This window comes from Balaenoptera ricei, chromosome 10 (genome assembly GCF_028023285.1).
Source record: "Balaenoptera ricei isolate mBalRic1 chromosome 10, mBalRic1.hap2, whole genome shotgun sequence".
NCBI lineage: Eukaryota > Metazoa > Chordata > Mammalia > Artiodactyla > Balaenopteridae > Balaenoptera > Balaenoptera ricei.
In genome coordinates, this window is record NC_082648.1 from 18,296,531 (window position 1) to 18,316,077 (window position 19,547).

Here is a 19,547-nt window from a genome sequence, read left to right on the forward strand (position 1 = left end):
CAGAGTACTCTGAAAGATAATTCTAGAAAGATCCTCACTTAGGAAAACACATATTTCAATAAGGATGGATATATATAACTTTATGCTACACACACGTACACACACACAGACACTCAAAACTCCTAGGTTTAGACACATCTATCTAACCACAGAAAAGGGAATATGTATGGCATACTTAAGAATTACCACTATAAAATAATGCCAAACTGTAACCTACTCTAAGAAAACATTCTCATTAAATTGCAGTCCTACTTTGAATGATGAGAGCATGTATGTGTATCCTTAACTGAAGACAATATGGAACAATCAAAATATCACTTTGGTCTAATCCAGGGTTTCTCAACCTTGGCACTACTGGCATTTTCAAGTGGGGAATTCTTTGTTGGGGGGGCAGGGGACGCTGCTTTGTGCATTGTAGGATGTTTAGCAGGATCCTGGGCCTCTATCCACTAGATGCTGGCAGCACCCTCCAAATCATGACAATCAAAAATGTCTCCAGACATTGCCAAGTGTCACCAGATGGGGGAGGGGAATCACCCCGTTAAGAAGCCCTGATCTAATTACACTTTATCGATTTGGGCCATTTCTGTTTTGCCTTTCAGAAACCCCAAATGTATAGACTAACCACTGTACAAATCTATTGCATAAACCTAGCCCAGGAATCATAAGATGTAAAATTTCCAGAAGGCATCTCCAGTGGAACTGTGACACATGGGTGCTATGGAGCTCATTAGTTACATCTGAATAATTTTAATAATTAAAGCACTAATCTGAGTGATACATATTTTATTAACTTTTATGTATGTTTTTTGTTAGGCCTTTTATATTTTGATGAAACATATAGCTAAAAATATATTCCTTTTTAAGGTAGTTATTAAGTAATAACAATAGCTCAAAAGAGGAAATATATTCAGGGTTGTACACACAGCGAATATTTAATGCAACTCCCTCATAGTACATTCTCATTACATTTTTGCTGCCAAATAGGATCAAAAGAGCAAATGAGATCTGCAGAGAATCAATACTCTCAAATTCTTAACTTTCTAAATATCAACAGAATCTGTGTTATGTCAACCAGCCGTATTTTAACTGTTGATCTCTATAATAACCTCAATATTCAATCATATTTAGAAATTGGCTATTCCAATGATGTAGAATTTTTCCAAGGGCTTTTTTATCTTGGTATCTCTTAAATTAACCCACCAAAAACTGGCACCTGTTTAACTGTTTTAGTCTATATTGTATACTAAGTCTCTACCATTAAAAATGAAGCAGAACTTTTGGGTACAGTTTACCTACATTTTGGTGACACTTAAAAATAAAGTTAGAGATTTCTACTGTCTCCTTTTAGATTAAGGCATCCCAAAGCACAAAGACCATGTGAGGTTTCTTTTACCTTTCTCTTATATGTAAACACATCTGACTGCTTGTAATCTGTCAACAGAGTTTGTGTGCAGTTGTGTCGAAGCTGAGGTAACAAGCCTTCTAAGCAGTCCTACCTGTTACTAAGGGAATAAACAGCTACTAATTCACATCCCTTTACTGGTGTGAACCATGCCTTGATGACCATGCTTAACACAGGACTTACTCATGAGATGTTGGGAAGAGTCACATTGACTAAACCAATTCTGCTCATTTGGAGTGATTTGGGGGTAAGGCTTGCATCTCATACTGGTTTGAGCATTACAGCAGCATGCAGTAAGCTGGCTTTTCTCATATCAAGGTGTAGTAGGTAGTACATAATGCATTTGTAGCTCTCCAACACCAGTTACAGATTTTTGCCATCCCAGGTCATGTGGGTTCAGCTTTCATAATCACACAGGAATGAGCTTTGTTTAACAGTGTGTGTGTGAGAGACTATGTAAGAGGGTACACAAATATATGCATTCTTTTATGTGTGCATGCATATTCTTTATCTTGGAGGGAACATACCATGGTAGATAGAAAAGGATATGCCTTCCAATCTATCTTCCAGAGACTAAGCTTTACGTCATTGTGCTTTATTTCATCTCCAAACATTAAATTATGAAGACAATTCTGCCAATTTGCAAATAAATAATGCACTCACATTTGCAGTTTTTTGCACTAAAATAATAATAATGCAAACAGGTTACATAATGCACACCTAAAATTGAGTTTATGCCCTAAATTCTGAGGAAGGAAAGTGGCTCTTCATCCTGACAATGAATCAACCCAGACTAAATTCAACAATGCTTCACATTGTCTAAGTAGACCTGACAAAAGGGGAGGAGGTCATTCTTATTTAACATTTTTTAAATGGAAGGGAAGGGAACTCTAGTTAACATAGACTTGGTTCAACAAATCACAATAATCAGCTGTAGCATTTTGGATCCATATTATTCAGTAAGGGATTTTTAAAATCTACCCCATCACCTACTCACTGCCTTTAAATAAGGCAAAAATAAATAATAATTTTTTAAAAACCTATAGAGTTCTAATGTTAGTCCTAATAAGATAGTTTTTTTTTTTTAAATTAAGCCAGTTCATGTTGATAATCACTAACACTTTTACCCTGGCATTTCATTTACTATACCTTGATTAATTCCTCAGCTTCAACAACTAGAGTTTTGTCTTGTTTGTGAACTGTACCATCGCTATTTGAACCATGAAAATGTGGTTTACCAACATCATTTCATCAGCATGTTACTAGTTGCACATCCACCATGTGCTATAAAAGATTTCATAGGACATTTCACTTCTTTTTTTGTCCTTCCAGCCAGCAGTAAAAGTAGAGTTCTCCTTGAGTTTTTGTTGTCGTTTTTTCCAAGTGGCCCACGCAAATCCATGAAACGACCTGACCATTCCCTTTTGGAATCACGTAGAAAACCTAACAAAAATACCCTGGCTCAGTCCTTTCTTTTTCCACAGTCCCTAGGAAGTGGGTGGGAGTGAGGTGTCCTCACATGGGTCTAACTGCATTCTCAGTGCACCAATTTTATGAAGATACCAGAGTTGGAGAAATTCCTCCGGCATGGCATGGAAGCCAGAAAAGGGCAGGACATTGTCATAGTAGTGGTGGCTGATGGGTTGTTCATGCATATTCACAGAGAAGGGCCAGAAGCCGTAGATGGCCACCTCTTCACAGAGGCCCAGGGCCGCGCTCACCAGAAACAGTCCTGTGGACAGGCGCTTGGCATGAATTCCCCTACTTTTCCAGAACTTCCCAATGCTACGCAGAAAGTTGGGGTTGGCAAAGAGCACTGTTTGATTGGCACCAACATCTGACAGTGTGTAATAAACCCGGAGGGATGGCTCTGTTCCCGTCTTCATAGAAAAGGCAGGCATGTAGATGTAACTGTGGTTATACACTTTCATGTGGTCCACAAACGTCTTTCTGGACCACAGCAGGTTCTGAAACCTATCAAAAAGAAGAAGCTCAATTAAACCTGGAGAAAAGAAACTCATCAATACCCACTCTACCATTCTTCTGATGGCCCTGATAGCTCATATCATCTCAGCAAAAAACAAGAAAAACACTTCTCTTGTATTTAAAATCCACCTTTGAACTTACCAGTTATCTCTCATCAAGTAGCCTGACTTTTCCCCACCGCAACATCTTAAACTCCAGTTAAGATTCTTTAATGAGATGCCCTCTGAACTAAAATGCATTGTACATTTTGTTCTCTTTTAGAATTTACTTGCCTGGAATGTAAAAATGATTTAATACTCATGAATTCACAAAGATTGTTGGTTGTTGGATAGGCTTTTGATAAAAGCTACTTGTGTGGTAGACATAAGCACAGGACTGGTTTTCTCATCTGCAAATCAAAGGAATCACTTCTAAGATACTTCTTACCATTGAAATTCTATAAGTATGCAGCTTAATCAGTGAATGCTATATTATAATATTACATGGAAAAAGAAAGACTTGTCTCTATTATAAAATGCCACTAAGAGTTGCCCATATTGCTTGCTCCAAAGAACTCCACTTTCCTATGTTCTTTCAGTTTGGATTACATAGAAAGAGGATCTCTGATTCAAATGTATTCAGCTAAAATTAATGGTACACATCCTATGCATCAGGCATTGGGGAAGTAAAATTTTAATGACCCGATTTTTAATCTCAGGAAATTCCAGTGCAATTGTGAAACAAAAATATAAGTGAGCACAATATAATGTTCTAAGTGCGACCGTTGATATTTGTCTAAATTACTATGGAATACAGATGAAAAAATAATTCTGCCTTGGGAGAGAGAGAGTGGGTTCCAAGAAAGCTACAGAGAGGGGATGACATTTAAATACATCTCCTTAGGGGAACAACAGGAAGAACAACCACTAAACTATAAAGGACACTTTGGTCATAGGCAAGGGTGCAGTGTCCTGAAGCAATGATGAGGATTCTGTGTCCCTGGAACGAGCGAGACAGGGATTGTGGAGGCAGTGATGGGAGATGAGGTGTGTTGCCAAAACCCTTGCATCTCTAATTTGTTTGGGCTGCACTCTGTGATGACTGAGAACCTTCACAGCAGTGAGTACTTAGAGCACTTACTATCTGGATTACAAATATTTCATCATTTGTTTAGTTGTCAATCATCTGTGTCAAAAAAAGTGACTCTGGTGATCTGGGGAAGGAAGAGGCTGGTGGCCTGGAGACCAGTTAAGAGGTTGCTGATGTAGGTCAAGTGAAAAAAGACAAAAAGACAGTGAGTGCCTTGTAACTTCTTGTTCTTTCACAAACGGAAGTCACCTATCTTGGGTTACGTGCAGGTGAAGAAGCAGCATTTGAGAATGGAATTGAGCCACTACCAGCAGAGGGAAGTCTGGCCTGACAGGTTGGCAGGGCTCATCAGAAATATGTGAAACTGAAATTCTGAATACACAAATCCACAGGATTTTATGTCGCAATCAATGTTATGAACTCTGCCTGCCAAGAAAGATGTGCTTCTAAAGCCCAAAGGAAGGGAAATTGCTCAAGTTTTCTTCATGTCCTTGATTCAGCAGCCTGTCTTAGCAATTTTCCCTGGGCTCTGACAGAGAAGTGACAACAGGGTTTTTAGGTGCAATAACTTTACCCTAAAAGAAGGCATGGAAGACACTGATCCATACTCTGGAGCTGGGCCAGCCTCTCCAACACAAACTCCTGCTTCCCAACTTCAATAGGCTCTGCTTAATAATTCTTTTATTCTCTCCATTGCCCGCCCATATTTGCTGCTCGCTAACACTTTCCTAATCGTGTAGATACACCCTGCAGATAACTTCCTACTTCATTTGAACTATGGTTCTCAAACTTTAGTTAGAATAACCTGTATCACAGATTCCTAGATTCTGATGAGAGTGATACAGGGAGTTGAATTTTTACCCAGCATTCCCTGCTGATTCTGATGCAGGTGTCCGGGGGCTATACTTATTTAGAAGATAGACACCATCAATGTAAGCTATCTAACTCTCTGCATCTTTCCCTCACCATCTCTTTCTTTACATCTTCTAATTTTTCAATTGTGATTAATAAAATGTTAAAATGTTCAGCTTCAGGTTGCCAGTCAAGATGCAAACTGAATAGAATCAGGGAAGGTAAGGGCCCAGCTCTCCCTCCTAGAGCAAATCTCTAGAAATAAGAGAAAAGATGTTTTTTTAAAAAAAAAATCTACATTTATCCTAAAAAAAGAAAAGAAGGAAAACCTTCAGTCAATCCCCACATCTGGAATACTTCTGAAAACAGAAAGCTTATAGAAGGAAAGCAAAACATAAACTAATTTACCAAGCATTGCTCTAAAAGGTAGTTGTGCCCTATTCCTTAAGGCAGGAGATACTGGAGAAGGTGGGTGTCTTGGAACAATCAACAAGGTTATTGTTCAGATTATAGGGCAGCAGGAACATGCAGGTGGGTTGAACTCTAAAATCCTGCACTGGCCAATTATCGCTGTGTATAGTGGAGAGGGAGTGTCAGCCTCTAGGGAGGAACAGTGGCTGTGTGCCCAGATGATACCTGGCCCAACCCACAGGAAACTGGGGATTCTTTTCAACTCATACAGTATTGGCAGCCAGGCCAATGGAGGGCCAAGAGAGAGACCTGTAGATTATGACACTTGGGAGTCACCCAAGAGAAAGCCAGCTTGCTACCTTCTCTTCAACTGAGAGTGAAGCTCACCTGTCAACAGGTCCAGTCTCTGCACAGAGCTTCCAGTCTCCAAACAAGAACAGATAGTCAAGATCAGAAGACATTGAAGGAAAGCCTCCAACACAAAAGTCAGAGAACAGAATGGAAGAACGAAAGAACTCGGAAAAAACCAAGATCATTAAAGAGGCAGAAGAAAACTCTTAAAAGTCTATAATTAGTTTGTTTAGAAATATTAATTATTAATTAATATTTGCACCCATGAACTAAGACTTAGATGCTATAAAATGAAAAAAAATAATTTAGGTAATAAGAAAGAGCTGTTAGTAATTAGAACATATAACAACAGATGGATTCAGGTAAAGGAAATCTCCAGGAAGACAGTTTACACAGCAGGCTGAGAAAGCCATCAATCAGATTCTATGAGAGAAAAAGATAGTTTCTAAAAGGATGTCTATACATAGAGAATCCTAAAGATGCTACCAGAAAACTACTAGAGCTAATCAATGAATTTGGTAAAGTAGCAGGATATAAAATTAATGCACAGAAATCTCTTGCATTCCTACACACTAATGATGAAAATCTGAAACAGAAATTAAGGAAACACTCCCATTTACCACTGCAACAAAAAGAATAAAATACCTAGGAATAAACCTACCCAAGGAGACAAAAGACCTGTATGCAGAAAACTATAAGACACTGATGAAAGAAATTAAAGATGATACCAACAGATGGAGAGATATACCATGTTCTTGGATTGGAAGAATCAACATTGTGAAAATGACTCTAATACCCAAAGCAATCTACAGATTCAATGCAATCCCTATCAAACTACCACTGGCATTTTTCACAGAACTAGAACAAAAAATTTCACAATTTGTATGGAAACACAAAAGACCCTGAACAGCCAAAGCAATCTTGAGAAAGAAAAATGGAGCTGTAGGAATCAGGCTTCTGGACTTCAGACTATACTACAAAGCTACAGTAATCAAGACAGTATGGTACTGGCACAAAAACAGAAATGTAGATCAATGGAACAGGATAGAAAGCCCAGAGATAAACCCAGGCACATATGGTCACCTTATTTTGATAAAGGAGGCAAGAACATACAATGGAGAAAAGACAGCCTCTTCAATAAGTGGTGCTGGGAAAACTGGACAGCTACATGTAAAAGAATGAAATTAGAACACTCCCTGACACCATACAAAAAAAGAAACTCAAAATGGATTAAAGACCTAAATGTAAGGCTAGACACTATAAAACTCTTAGAGGAAAACATAGGCAGAGCACTCTATGACATAAATCACAGCAAGATCCTTTTTGACCCACCTCCTAGAGAAATGGAAATAAAAACAAAAATAAACAAATGGGACCTAATGAAACTTAAAAGCTTTTGCACAGCAAAGGAAACCATGAACAATATGAAAAGACAACCCTCAGAATGGGAGAAAATATTTGCAATTGAAGCAACTGACAAAGGATTAATCTCCAAAATTTACAAACAGCTCATGCAGCTCAATATTAAAAATACAAACAACCCAATCCCCAAATGGGCAGAAGACCTAAATAGACATTTCTCCAAAGAAGATATACAGATTGCGAGCAAACACATGAAAGGATGCTCAACATCACTAATCATTAGAGAAATGCAAATAAAAACTACAATGAGGTATCACCTCACACCAGTCAGAACGGCCATCATCAAAAAATCTACAAACAATAAATGCTGGAGAGGGTGTGGAGAAAAGGGAACCCTCTTGCACTGTTGGTGGGAATGTAAATTGATACAGCCACTATGGAGAACAGTATGGGGGTTCCTTTAAAAACTAAAAATAGAACTACCAAATGACCCAGCAATCCCACTACTGGTCGTATACCCTGAGAAAACCATAACTGAAAAAGAGTCATGTACCACAATGTTCAGTGCAGCTCTATTTACAATAGCCAGGACATGGAAGCAACCTAAGTGTCCATCGACAGATGAATGGATAAAGAAGATGTGGCACATGTATACAATGGAATATTACTCAGCCATAAAAAGAAATTGAGTTATTTGTAGTGAGGTGGATGGATCTAGAGTCTGTCATACATAGTGAAGTAAGTCAGAAAGAGAAAAACAAATACCACATGCTAACAAAAAAATAAATGAATAAATAAAAGGATGTCTCAATAACAAAAAAGTGACCCTGACAGACTAGCATGTTGGCAGTAATGAAAGAAGATTTGCAGCTCTAAACTCTAATGGGAGTCTGGAGATGAATTAGTGACTGTTGCATGGAAAGTCTTTATTTACTCTGGGGAAAAATTAAAAGTTGAACTGAATATTAAATACTTGTAATAGACTTTTTGTCTCAGATGTGAACAGTACTTAGATAGACACTAAGGTAAGCACTGACTATTGATTTGATTGTGATATATCTGTATTGAGAGATCAAGAAAGTGTAAGTGTGTATGGGGGAGTGGTGCTGTGAGGAGCACTTTAAGAGAGAAAAATCTTAATTTTTCCATAAGAAATCTATAGATAAATGGAAAAAAAATTTTAATTGCAATTAAGCATGCTGCTTTAAAATGTAACTAGAGAAAAATCAGCTAGAGAAGTTGAAGGCCTTGGAACATTTCTTGGGGGAGTGTATGACAGGAGATTGCTGCTTTCTATTTGAAAGCAGTTGTATTATTTGATCTTGAAAACTATGTATTATACACATAATATTCTGGTAAAATAGATATTAAATTTTTTAAATCATAAAAATAGAAAATAAAGAATATATATGTATAACTGAATCACTTTGCTGTACAGCAAAAATTAACAAAACATTGTAAATCAACTATACTTCAATAAAATAAATTAAAAATATAAACTAATGTATATTGATCCAATGAACAATACCACCCAAAAGTGTAACAGTCAAGAAACTTTATGCACCTAACAAGATAGTTTCAAAATATATTTAGCAAAACGGATTAAAATTCAGATGGATAGGTATTCACAAACCCACAATCATAATTAAGTCTTTAATTTTAAAATGTCTATTGTTTTAAAACATGATTGAAAGTTTCTAAAATGACCACATGTTATGTCACAAAAGAAAATATATAGTATGATATATATACATAAATATATTAAAACAATTATTATCATAAAGTCCAGATCATCAACCACATAAAAATATACATACTGCACTGGAAAACATATTTCAAGTATGTTTACAAGGGGAAATCAATATTTACAGATGATATAATTACCTATCTGAATATATAAGAGAACCAACTGAAAAATTATTTATTAAAACCAATAAAGTCTAGATCAACTTCTAAAAATCCATAGTTAAACTAGGAGAGAACTTCCTCAGCTTGATAAAAATATCTATAAAAAACCTACACCTAACATAATACTTTATGGTGAGAAACTTGAAGCTCTCCCACTAACACTGGGAACAAGTCAAGGATGTCTCCAAGTCAAGGATCTCACCACTACTTTCAACATTATACTGGAAGTCATTGTTAATACAATTAGATATGAAAAGGAAGTGAAAGGTATACAGATTGAGAAGGAATAAATAAAACTGTCTTTTCAGATGACACGTAGAAAATCTGAAAGAATTGAAAATGCTCCTGGAACTAATAAGGTTGCAGGATACAGGGTTAATATACAAAAGTCAGTTGCTTTCGTATATATCAGTAATAACAAGTGGAATTTGAAATTAAAAACACAATACAATTTATACTAGCAACCCCCAAAATGAAATACTTAGGCATAAATCTAACAAAATATGTACAAGATCTATGTGAGGAAAACTACAAAACTCTAATGAACTAAATAAAAATCGAGGAACTAAATAAATGGAGAGACATCACATGTTTACAAATAAGAAGACTCAATATTCTCAAGATGTCAGTTCTTCCCAACTTGATTTATAGATTCAGTACAACCCCAAAATCCCAGCAAGTTCTTTTGTGGATATCAACAAATTGATTCTAAAATTTATATGGAGAGGCAAAAGACTGAGTAGCCAATACAATATTGAAGGAGAAGAATGAAGTTGGAGGACTGACACTACCCAACTTCAACACTTACTATAAAGGTACAGAAATCAAGACAGTATGGAATTGGTAAAAGAATAAATAGATCAATGTAACAGAATGGGGAGCCCAGAAATAGACCCACATAAATACAGTGGGTCTTTGACGAAGGAGCAAAGTGATCTTTGGCAAAGGAGCAAAGGCAATACAGTGGAACAAAGACAGTCATTTTAACAAATGGTGCTGGAGCAAGTGGACATCCACATGCCAAAAAATGAATCTAGACACAGACTTTACACCCTTCACAAAAATTAACTCAAAATGGAACATAAACCTAAATGTAAAATGCAAAACTATAAAACTCCTAGAAGACAATGCAAGAGAAAATCTAGACGACCTTGAGTATGGCGATAACTTTTTAGATAAAACACCAAAGGCACAATCCATGAAAGAAATAATTGATAAGCTGGACTTCATTAAAATTAAGAACTTCTGCTCTGTGAAAAACAATGTCAGGAGAATGAGAAGACAAGCCACAGCCTGGGAGAAAATATATGCAAAAGATGCAGCTGATAAAGAGCTGTTATCTAAAATATACAAAGAACTGCTAAAACTCAACAATAAGAAAACAAACAACTCAATTAAAAAATGGGCCAAAGACTCTGACATCTCACCAGATGGCAAATAAGCATATGAAAAGATGTTCCACATCATACATTATCAGCGATATTCAAATGAAAGCAACGATGAGATACCACTACCCATCTATGAGGATGGCCAAAATCCAGAACACTGACAACACCAAATACTTGTGAGGATGTGAAGTAACAGGGATTCTCATTCACTGCTGTTGGGAATACAAAATGGTACAGACACTTTGGAAGACAGTTTGGTGGTTTCTTACAAAATTAAGCATACTCTTACCACACCATCCAGCAATCATGCTCCTTCAACTCAAAGATGTTGAAAACTTATGTCCACATAAAAACTTGTACACGTGTACGTATAGCAGCTTTATTCATAATTGTCAAAACTTGGAAGCAACCAAGATGTCCTTCAGTAGGTGAATGGATAAAGAAACTGTATTATTTCAATCCAACAGAATATGATCAACACTAAAATGAAATGAGCTATGAAGCCAGTAAAAGACAGGGAGAACACTTAAAGGCAGATTATTAAGTGAAATAAGCCAATCTGAAAAGGCTACACACTGTATGATTGCAACTATATGACATTTTGGAAAAGGCAAAGCTACAGATATAGTATAACTTAAAAATCAGTGGTTGCCAAGGGTTGGAGGGGGAGAGAGGGATGAATAGGTAGAGCACAGAGAATTTTTAGGGCACTGAAAATATTCTGTATGAAACTGTAATGATGGATACATGTCACTATACATTTGTCCAAACCCATAGAATGTACAATATCAAGACTGAACCGCAATGCAAACTATGGACTTTGGGTGATTATAATGTGTTAATGTAGGTTCATCAATGGTAACAAAAGTACCTCTAGTGGGAGATGTTGATAATGGGGGAGGCTAGGCATGTGTGGGGTTGGGGACATATGGGAAATCTTTGTACTTTCCTCTCAATTTTGCTGCAAACCTAAAACTGCTCTGAAAAAATAAAGTCTTTTAAAAATCCATGGTTTCCCTACACAAGAGCAAGCACATATTAAAAAAAAATAGTATCAAAGGTTTTATTTGTAATAAAATAGCAACATGTCCTCAAACACCTTGAAAGAAACCTAAAAATAAATATATAACATTTTTATGGAGACAATAATGAATACTGAAAGATGTCTCCCCAAATAAATTTATAGGTTCAATGCAATCTCAACCAAAATTCCAATATTATTTTAAAATAAAATTTTATATGATGAATCTAAAATTCACATGAAAGGTAAATCAAGTATACATACTCAAGGCAATTTTAGATAAAAGAAGAATACAGGAAGGACTTAACTTACCAAATATCAAAATGATTATAAAACTATAGTAATAAAAACACAACAGAATCCATGAAAAAGCAGACAATCTATAGAGTCTAAAAATGGAACTAGGCATATTTAGGGATTTCCTACATGATGAAAGTGACATTTCAAACCAATTCATAAAAACTGACTTCCATAAGTTGTACTGGGACAACTGGCAAGCCAAATAATAGAAAGTAAGATAAATTCCTCCCTCATAGTGTTCAGAAAATTAAGTTCCAGATGGAATAAAAATATATTCTAAAATTAGAAGAAAATATAAGAAAATGCTTTTAAGACCTTGGGATACAAACGGCCTTGTTAAATAAGGCACTAAAAGCAAAATCCATAAAGGAAAAGATGGATAAACATGACTGCTTCAAAATTAAATATTTCTATAAGATAAAGGTTATGTAATTAATAAGACAAGCAACAGATTGAGAGAAAATGTTTACAACATGCATAACAAAGGATTAACCACATGCTAACACATATTTATGGAATCTAAAAAAAAAAAATTGTTCTGAAGAACATAGAGGCAGGACAAGAATAAAGACGCAGACGTAGAGAATGGACTTGAGAACACGGGGAGGGGGAAGCGTAAGCTGGGACGAAGTGAGAGAGTGGCATGGACATATATACACTACCAAATGCAAAATAGATAGCTAGTGGGAAGCAGCCACATAGCACAAGGAGATCAGCTCGGTGCTTTGTGACCACCTAGAGGGGTGGGATAGGGAGGGTGGGAGGGAGACGCAAGAGGGAGGAGATATGGGGATATATGTATATGTATAGCTGATTCATTTTGTTATACAGCAGAAACTAACACACCATTGTAAAGCAATTATACTCCAATAAAGATGTTAAAAAAAAAGCAAAAAAAAAAAAAACCCAAAGGATTAGTATCCAGGATACAAAAAATAAAAATCAATAATATACAAATAACACAATAGACAAATGGACAATGAGCTGTCGAGTCTGAGATGAGGAAAGTCAAAGGGTCAACATACATATTAACATATGCACAACCTCACTAGCATTCAAATTATACATTTATATCAATTTTTAAAAATTGTAACAATTAAAACTACAGTGAAATAACAGTTTTCTATATATCCAATCGGTAAAAGGAACATGATAATAACAAGTATTAGAAAGAGTATGAAAAAGGGGTACTTTATGCTTCAAATGGAAGTATGAATTGTTACAGTTTGAAAGGTGATTTGGCATCTTCAACATGTACACCTACTGACCCAGCACTTCCGTTTCTCTGATGGTGCTTCTGATATTTATAGAACCTCCCTCATTTCTCTTTTAAGTCTTGGCTCAAATGAAAGCACATCAAATAAATCTTTCCTGACCACCCCCATCTCTCTCACATTTGTTGCATTTGTTCATTATACCTATCACTACATGACATTTTACTACATATATATAGTAAACAAAGTTATATATATCTTTGTTTATTGTTTGTATCCTCTTGAATGTATATAAAGAGGACTTTATTTTGTTTACCCCTAAATCTAGAGCACTAAGAAGGGTGCCTGGAACATGGAACCAAGTTAATATTCATGAATGTTTGCTGAAGTATGCAGAAAATCAGAAACAACCTAAGTGTCCATCACTCAGGGAATGGCAAAACAGTGGTATGTCCATTCTATGAATACAAGGCAATTCTTTAATAACACAACTCTATTTGTAAGGAAGCAGAAATATTTCCAAGACAAAATGTTACATGAAAAAGATGAAGCTGCAGAATTACTACAGCAATTTGTATAGTGGATTATCATACAGGATAAAGATATATATTTTCACATATGTATATAAATGCATGGGAAAACATTGGAAGGATATACAATAAACTCAAAACAATGGTTACCTCTGGGGAGAGCAGTGGGTATAGGGCAGTAAAAGAGGGTCCAGCCTTATCTGGAATGCTTCTGTTCTTTAGAAGCTGAATATATTTATGTGTTACTTGTGTTATTAGATATTTCCTTTTGAAAGGTCAGGAAGCTTAATATTCATATAAATGTAAAGTAAGACAATTGTGAGTTTTTAGACTACTCTTTTCAACACACCAATAAATTAGGCCTAGTGTGTTATTTTATTCTTTTTAAGTTTTTAATATTATTATAATGTTATCTGTACCATATAAACCACATTTACAAAAAGAGTCACAAGTTTTCAAGTTAATTTATCTTTTAAGCATATTTCATTTTAAAAGTTCACTTCTTTTACACAGAATATTTGTTCTAATTTTCTTCTCTATAACTTTTATTTGAACACTTTTCTTATTAGTTACTTCCTGTTCAAATGTTTCAGCAATTTTCCAGTAGGTTAACTCATTTCCTCCTGTTATTTACTTGCTTTTTTAATATTTTGGACTATCTGCCATGTTCATGGTTGCTGTCATTTTTCTGTCTCTTTGTGCAGCTGTTTGTTTACCCAGCTGTTGCTTCCTTTTCCTCTGTCAATGAACATTGATTTTTGCGTTGATTTACAATACTTTCCTCCTCTGGACCTTCTCATCCTACGGGGGTGCCTCTTCCACAAGAAAATATTTTACCAGATTGCAAACAACACTTCATACCAAGCTATTGTCTTCATACATAGTACATATTAAAACATGCCTTAAGAATGCAAACTTTAAAACATATTTGCAAGGTGAAGCTTCCAAACCTAAACTGGGGATGTGGCTAAGAGGAGAGAGATTTAGGACAGGCCTTTCAGAGATGGATATATCTGAACTGAATTTTGAAGACTGAGCAGAAGTTGGCTGTGTACATGGAACTGAGGAGAATGAGCATTCCTGCCTGAGAGAGAGGCGTGGGCAAAAGCACAGAGGGGAGAGAGGGGGACTTCTGGAAAATGCAAATAATTTAATATGGTAGAGCTTTAGCACCTTGGGAGTAGCTAGCGATGAGGTTAGCTTGGTGCACAGGGCAGTATAAAAGATTGACCTACTGCCAATCAAGGTTGAGATTTTACTCATAAGGAAAAATGGAGAGCATTTTTCCTCGGTGAGGGAGATGACGAGGGTGTCCCCCCAGAGGCTGTAGGAGAGGAGAGAGAAGCTGACTTTGGTGACTGGGAGGGGCAGGGCTTAACGTCACTAGAAAGCAGTGGTGAGGTCTAGGCACAGCGTCCGTGCTGATTTAGTATGAATGCTGCACCAGTTGTTAGATCTGTGTCCCTCCTAGGTGTGAGGGTGTTTTCAGTTCCGGTGGTTCCTCTCACCATGATACACAACACAAGAGAAGGTGGTTTGAGGGGAAAGATTATTACTCAATTTTGGACCTTCTGAGCTCTGGACGTAAGATCACCCAGAAGAGCAATGGGCCAACATATAAAACGCTGACAAATTACAGCACTTAAATGGTGGGCAAAGGGGATAGAATTCTAGCAAAAGGTAGAAGGGCAGCGAGGTGAGGGGACACCAGGAGAGTGCTCAATAACAGAAGAGAAAAGAGTTTCAGAAGTTTGTCAACAGTGCTAGATGCTGAGAAGAGATCTAGTGAAACAAAGATAGAAAATGCTACCTGGAGATTCAGTAACACACCTGTTTTCAGTGGCATCAGCTATTTTAGTAGAAATCAATCTAGATCATGGGTTGAAAACTCAAGTGTGTCCAGGAGCTAAGCTGATTAGGAAAATATATGCAGGGGCCAAGGACAGAACAAGTGGGAGTGGATCTAGAAATGGAATGTACGTGTCCCATCTAAAGGATTTCAAATTGAAAAGAAAAAGAAAAAGAATGGCTAAGTAAAACACTCAGGCAGACGAGGTCTGGCCCAATGGCAACAAGTCAACCCTCAAAACTTAATCAAAATTCCAAATGACAATGAGACCATGAAACCACAAAATCCCTTTGAAGCAGATGAAAAAACAAATGTAGTAGATTTGGTCTCTTGTTTATGAAATTAGTGATAGTCTCAGATGAGAAATTGGGAGACCTATAATCAAATTACAGAAATAATCAACAAATTCTATTATAATGTTCTTGCTTAACACATGTTATCTTACTTAAGCCTTGTAGTAACTCTATGAAGAGGGCATTATCTCTTTTCTGCTGTGGAGGAAATTGAGGAACAGAGCAGTTAAGTATTCTAGAGAAGCTTCATAGCTGGAATGCATATAGTAGACTCCAGATTCCAACTCAGCTCAATCTGACTGGTGATTCAATGCTCTTTATATCACACTGTGTAGCTTTTCCTTAAGGGGAAGATGTATGCCTCCTGCCCTGTATGAATTCATTCACCTGTGATCTGGGATACACTCCTTCTCACCTTCTCAAAGATCCGGTCCATGTTACCCTCTTTATTGCCTTTATCTTCATCCATTCCCTTCCACTGGCCCATTTCCCCCATGTGAGCTCTTGGCCAAGTCTCCCTCACTGAAAACAAACTAACAACAAACAAAAATTTTCTCAAAAGTACATCTTTCTCTAGCTGCTTCCTGATCTCTTCCTTTCCATCCATAGCTGATTTCTTCTTATCTCAAGTCACCCATACTCTCTGGGAGATTTCATTCACTTTCATTTCCCAAACTAGGACCCAAACTGGTAATGGGTAGAAAACACTATTTTAACAACTGATGCCAGAGTCCTTTTTGGAAACAGAATTCCCTTTGTTTAAGTGTAGAGGGTGCTTTGGGTGTTGAAGGTGAAATTCTAAGAGTATGTCCTGGTAGTAGAAAGGGAAATAAGTGATAACTAACCTCTCCTGCATACGTAATTAATGGGAATTTGGGGGCGGGGAGAGCCAAAGGGTGAGATGAAGGGAGAAAGAAAAGAAATGAGGAGTAACAACATCCCAGGAGACTAGAGAGTAGCTGTAACACACCAAGTGAGACCTTCCCAGTGACAGGGTGGTCAAATACTTTTAAGCACAGAAATGTCAGATGTTCCATCTTTATATTCTTTGCTTGATAGTTTTTCAGTGTCTCCGCTCTCTTACCTCAAACCTTCTATAAATTTTGCTACATAATGCATAATGCCTTTGGGAACAGTATTCTGGAAAAGTTAAGGAAAGAAAGCTTTAATCCATGTCTACATTGATGTGGAGCAGGAAGAGACCAGTCACAGGAGATGAGATGAGGAGACAAGTAAACTGAAGGTAATTGAAGGAAACAGGTAATTGGAATAAACAATGATCATGTAAATTTAAGCTTATGGAAATTCCCAAAATATTGGGGAGAGCACTGAACTCTCTGGCTGATACAGGATAGGAGTTGCAGGTCAGTCTGAAACAAATCTCAAGGGATAGGTTGACCTCTACTCACATCTAAATTCATGTTGATGATTTCCTGATCTCTGGCTCCAGCCCAGTTCTCAAATATTCCAAAATTATGTGGCAGAATAGCAAATGGTTAAGAGCGTAAACTCTGAAGCCCTAACACCTACATTTGAATCTCCTCTCTAACTAACATTGTGAGCATGGTTAAGTTTCTTCAGCTGTATGCACTTCAGTTTCTTCATCTGTAAAACAGAAATATTAGTTGTATCTAGCTTATAGGGATGCTTTATTACATGAATTAATACTTGCAAAGTATTTAGAACCGTATCTGTCCCATTGTCAACACTCAATAAATATTAGCATTTATTATTACAACCAATAGACTGCTGGTCATTTCCACTTTGATTCATTTACACACTCAACAATTATTTATTGAGTACCTGTTATGTGCCAGGCATTGTTCTATGCAATATAGGATAGAGCAGTGAACAACATAAAGTCTCTGCTCCCTAGGAGCCTTCATTAGAGTGATGAGAAGAGATACCCAATAAACAAAAATGAACACGATGTGGGGAGTTCCATGAAGAAAATAAAGTAGGATGATAGGAAAGAGAGGGTGGGGTGTTGCTATTTTATTTAGAGTGACATTTTAGCAGAGGTCTAAAGAAAATGAGGCAGCAAGTCCTGTGGAGATCTGCAGGAAGCATCTCAAACTCAGCATCTTCCCTCCATTATCTTTTGCAACAACCATATTCCTTAACTGAACAAATGGTACAACCATCCACCAGTGACTGAACCCAGCCTTAAAACATGTATTCTTCCCCTTCTCACAGCTTCTGTACCCAACTGGTCACTAAGTTTCCTTTTTATAACATCTTTTGAGTGTACTTTCTTGTCTCTCTCTATTACTTACAGGTTGAGCCACATGAAACGGACATTCTACAGATCAAAAACAGTTGAACAGAGGGGCATGTGCTCACCAAACCCATCTTGTTTTCCTCCAGAGCATGCAAAAGGACTACTTACCAGAATTCCTTGTGGCTGGGCAAAGCCATGTGATGCGTTCTGGACAGAACTGCTGTATGACACTTCAGCCTGGACCCTAAAATCTCTCTCCCCAATATCCGCCTGCCCTAGTCCTTCCTCTGTCAGTAACACAGAATAAAGCAGACACAGTCAAGGATTCTATGGCCCCAGGGGAATGGTGGAACCACTGGATAGAAGTTTAGGTTCATAAATGACAGCATGGAGCAGAACCTTTCCTCTTCCTCAGGTGCCCTCAAATTATATGTGAGTGAGAAAGGATACGTTATTGTATTAAGCCATGAAGATTTGCAGTAGGTTTTTATAGCAATTAGCCCACCCTAACTAATGCATATCCTCAATGCCACAGTTTTATTTCAGATCACCATCAATCTTCCTCCGTATCATAGCAACAACATCCAAATTCATCTCTCAGTCTCCAACACATCCTTCTCAAGGCTCCCCAAGTCATTGTCCCAAACCCCAACTTGACCAAGTCAATCCCCCGTCAAGGAGGAGCTCTTCAATGGTTTGCCCTCAACTTGTCCAGGCAATTCTGGATAATCCCTGCCTACCTCTGCAGCCTCTCTTTTTTGCTATCGCTCATCAGCACTCTCTGCCTTTGCCCGGCCTGGCCCAATTACCTGCTGTTCCTCAAATGGGCCATGCCCAGTCACGCCTCCAAGCCATTGTACATGTTATACCTTCTGTCTGAAGTGAACACCCCCATTGCCCTGTTAATTCTTAGTAATCTTTCAGGAATCAACTCATGGCATCTGCTAGAGAGTTTTCCATGACCCCAAGCCTGGATTAGGTAGCTAACTTTGTGCCTTTTAGTACTTTAGTTTTATCAAGGTACTTACTACCTTGTCATGTAATTTTCTCTTTATGGCTCCTTTACTGATTTCTTCAAAAAAGGCTAATTCCTTTATCTTTGTATTCCCTAAGCCAAATACTGTGCCTGACACAGTGTAGGCACTCATTGTGTATAAATGCATACAGGAATGAGTGAATTTTTAAGCATTTTTGCATCTTTGTCACAAAATGCATTTAATTCATTCCAAAATATGCTACAGGACAAAACACAAAATTTTTCCCAGGAAAATTTTTTTTTCCCAGGAATACTAAGAAAATACAAGAGATACTTTTGATTGCCTTCACATTTGTCAAGCAACATTGTCTTTCACTGGTTTTTACGCAAACCATTCCTTCCCCCTCCCCCA

General features: G+C 37.2%; 1 protein-coding gene across 1 annotated transcript in view; it reads right to left on the reverse strand.

The window, feature by feature from the left end:
* Nucleotides 1–2,503: 2,503 nt before the first annotated feature.
* Nucleotides 2,504–19,547, reverse strand: part of ST8SIA1 (ST8 alpha-N-acetyl-neuraminide alpha-2,8-sialyltransferase 1) — a 148,520-nt gene continuing 131,476 nt past the window's right edge. The window contains exon 5 of the mRNA XM_059934531.1: nucleotides 2,504–3,379. Coding sequence (XP_059790514.1) covers nucleotides 2,893–3,379 — 487 coding nt within the window. The 3' untranslated portion in view covers nucleotides 2,504–2,892. The remainder of the gene's footprint in view (nucleotides 3,380–19,547) is intronic.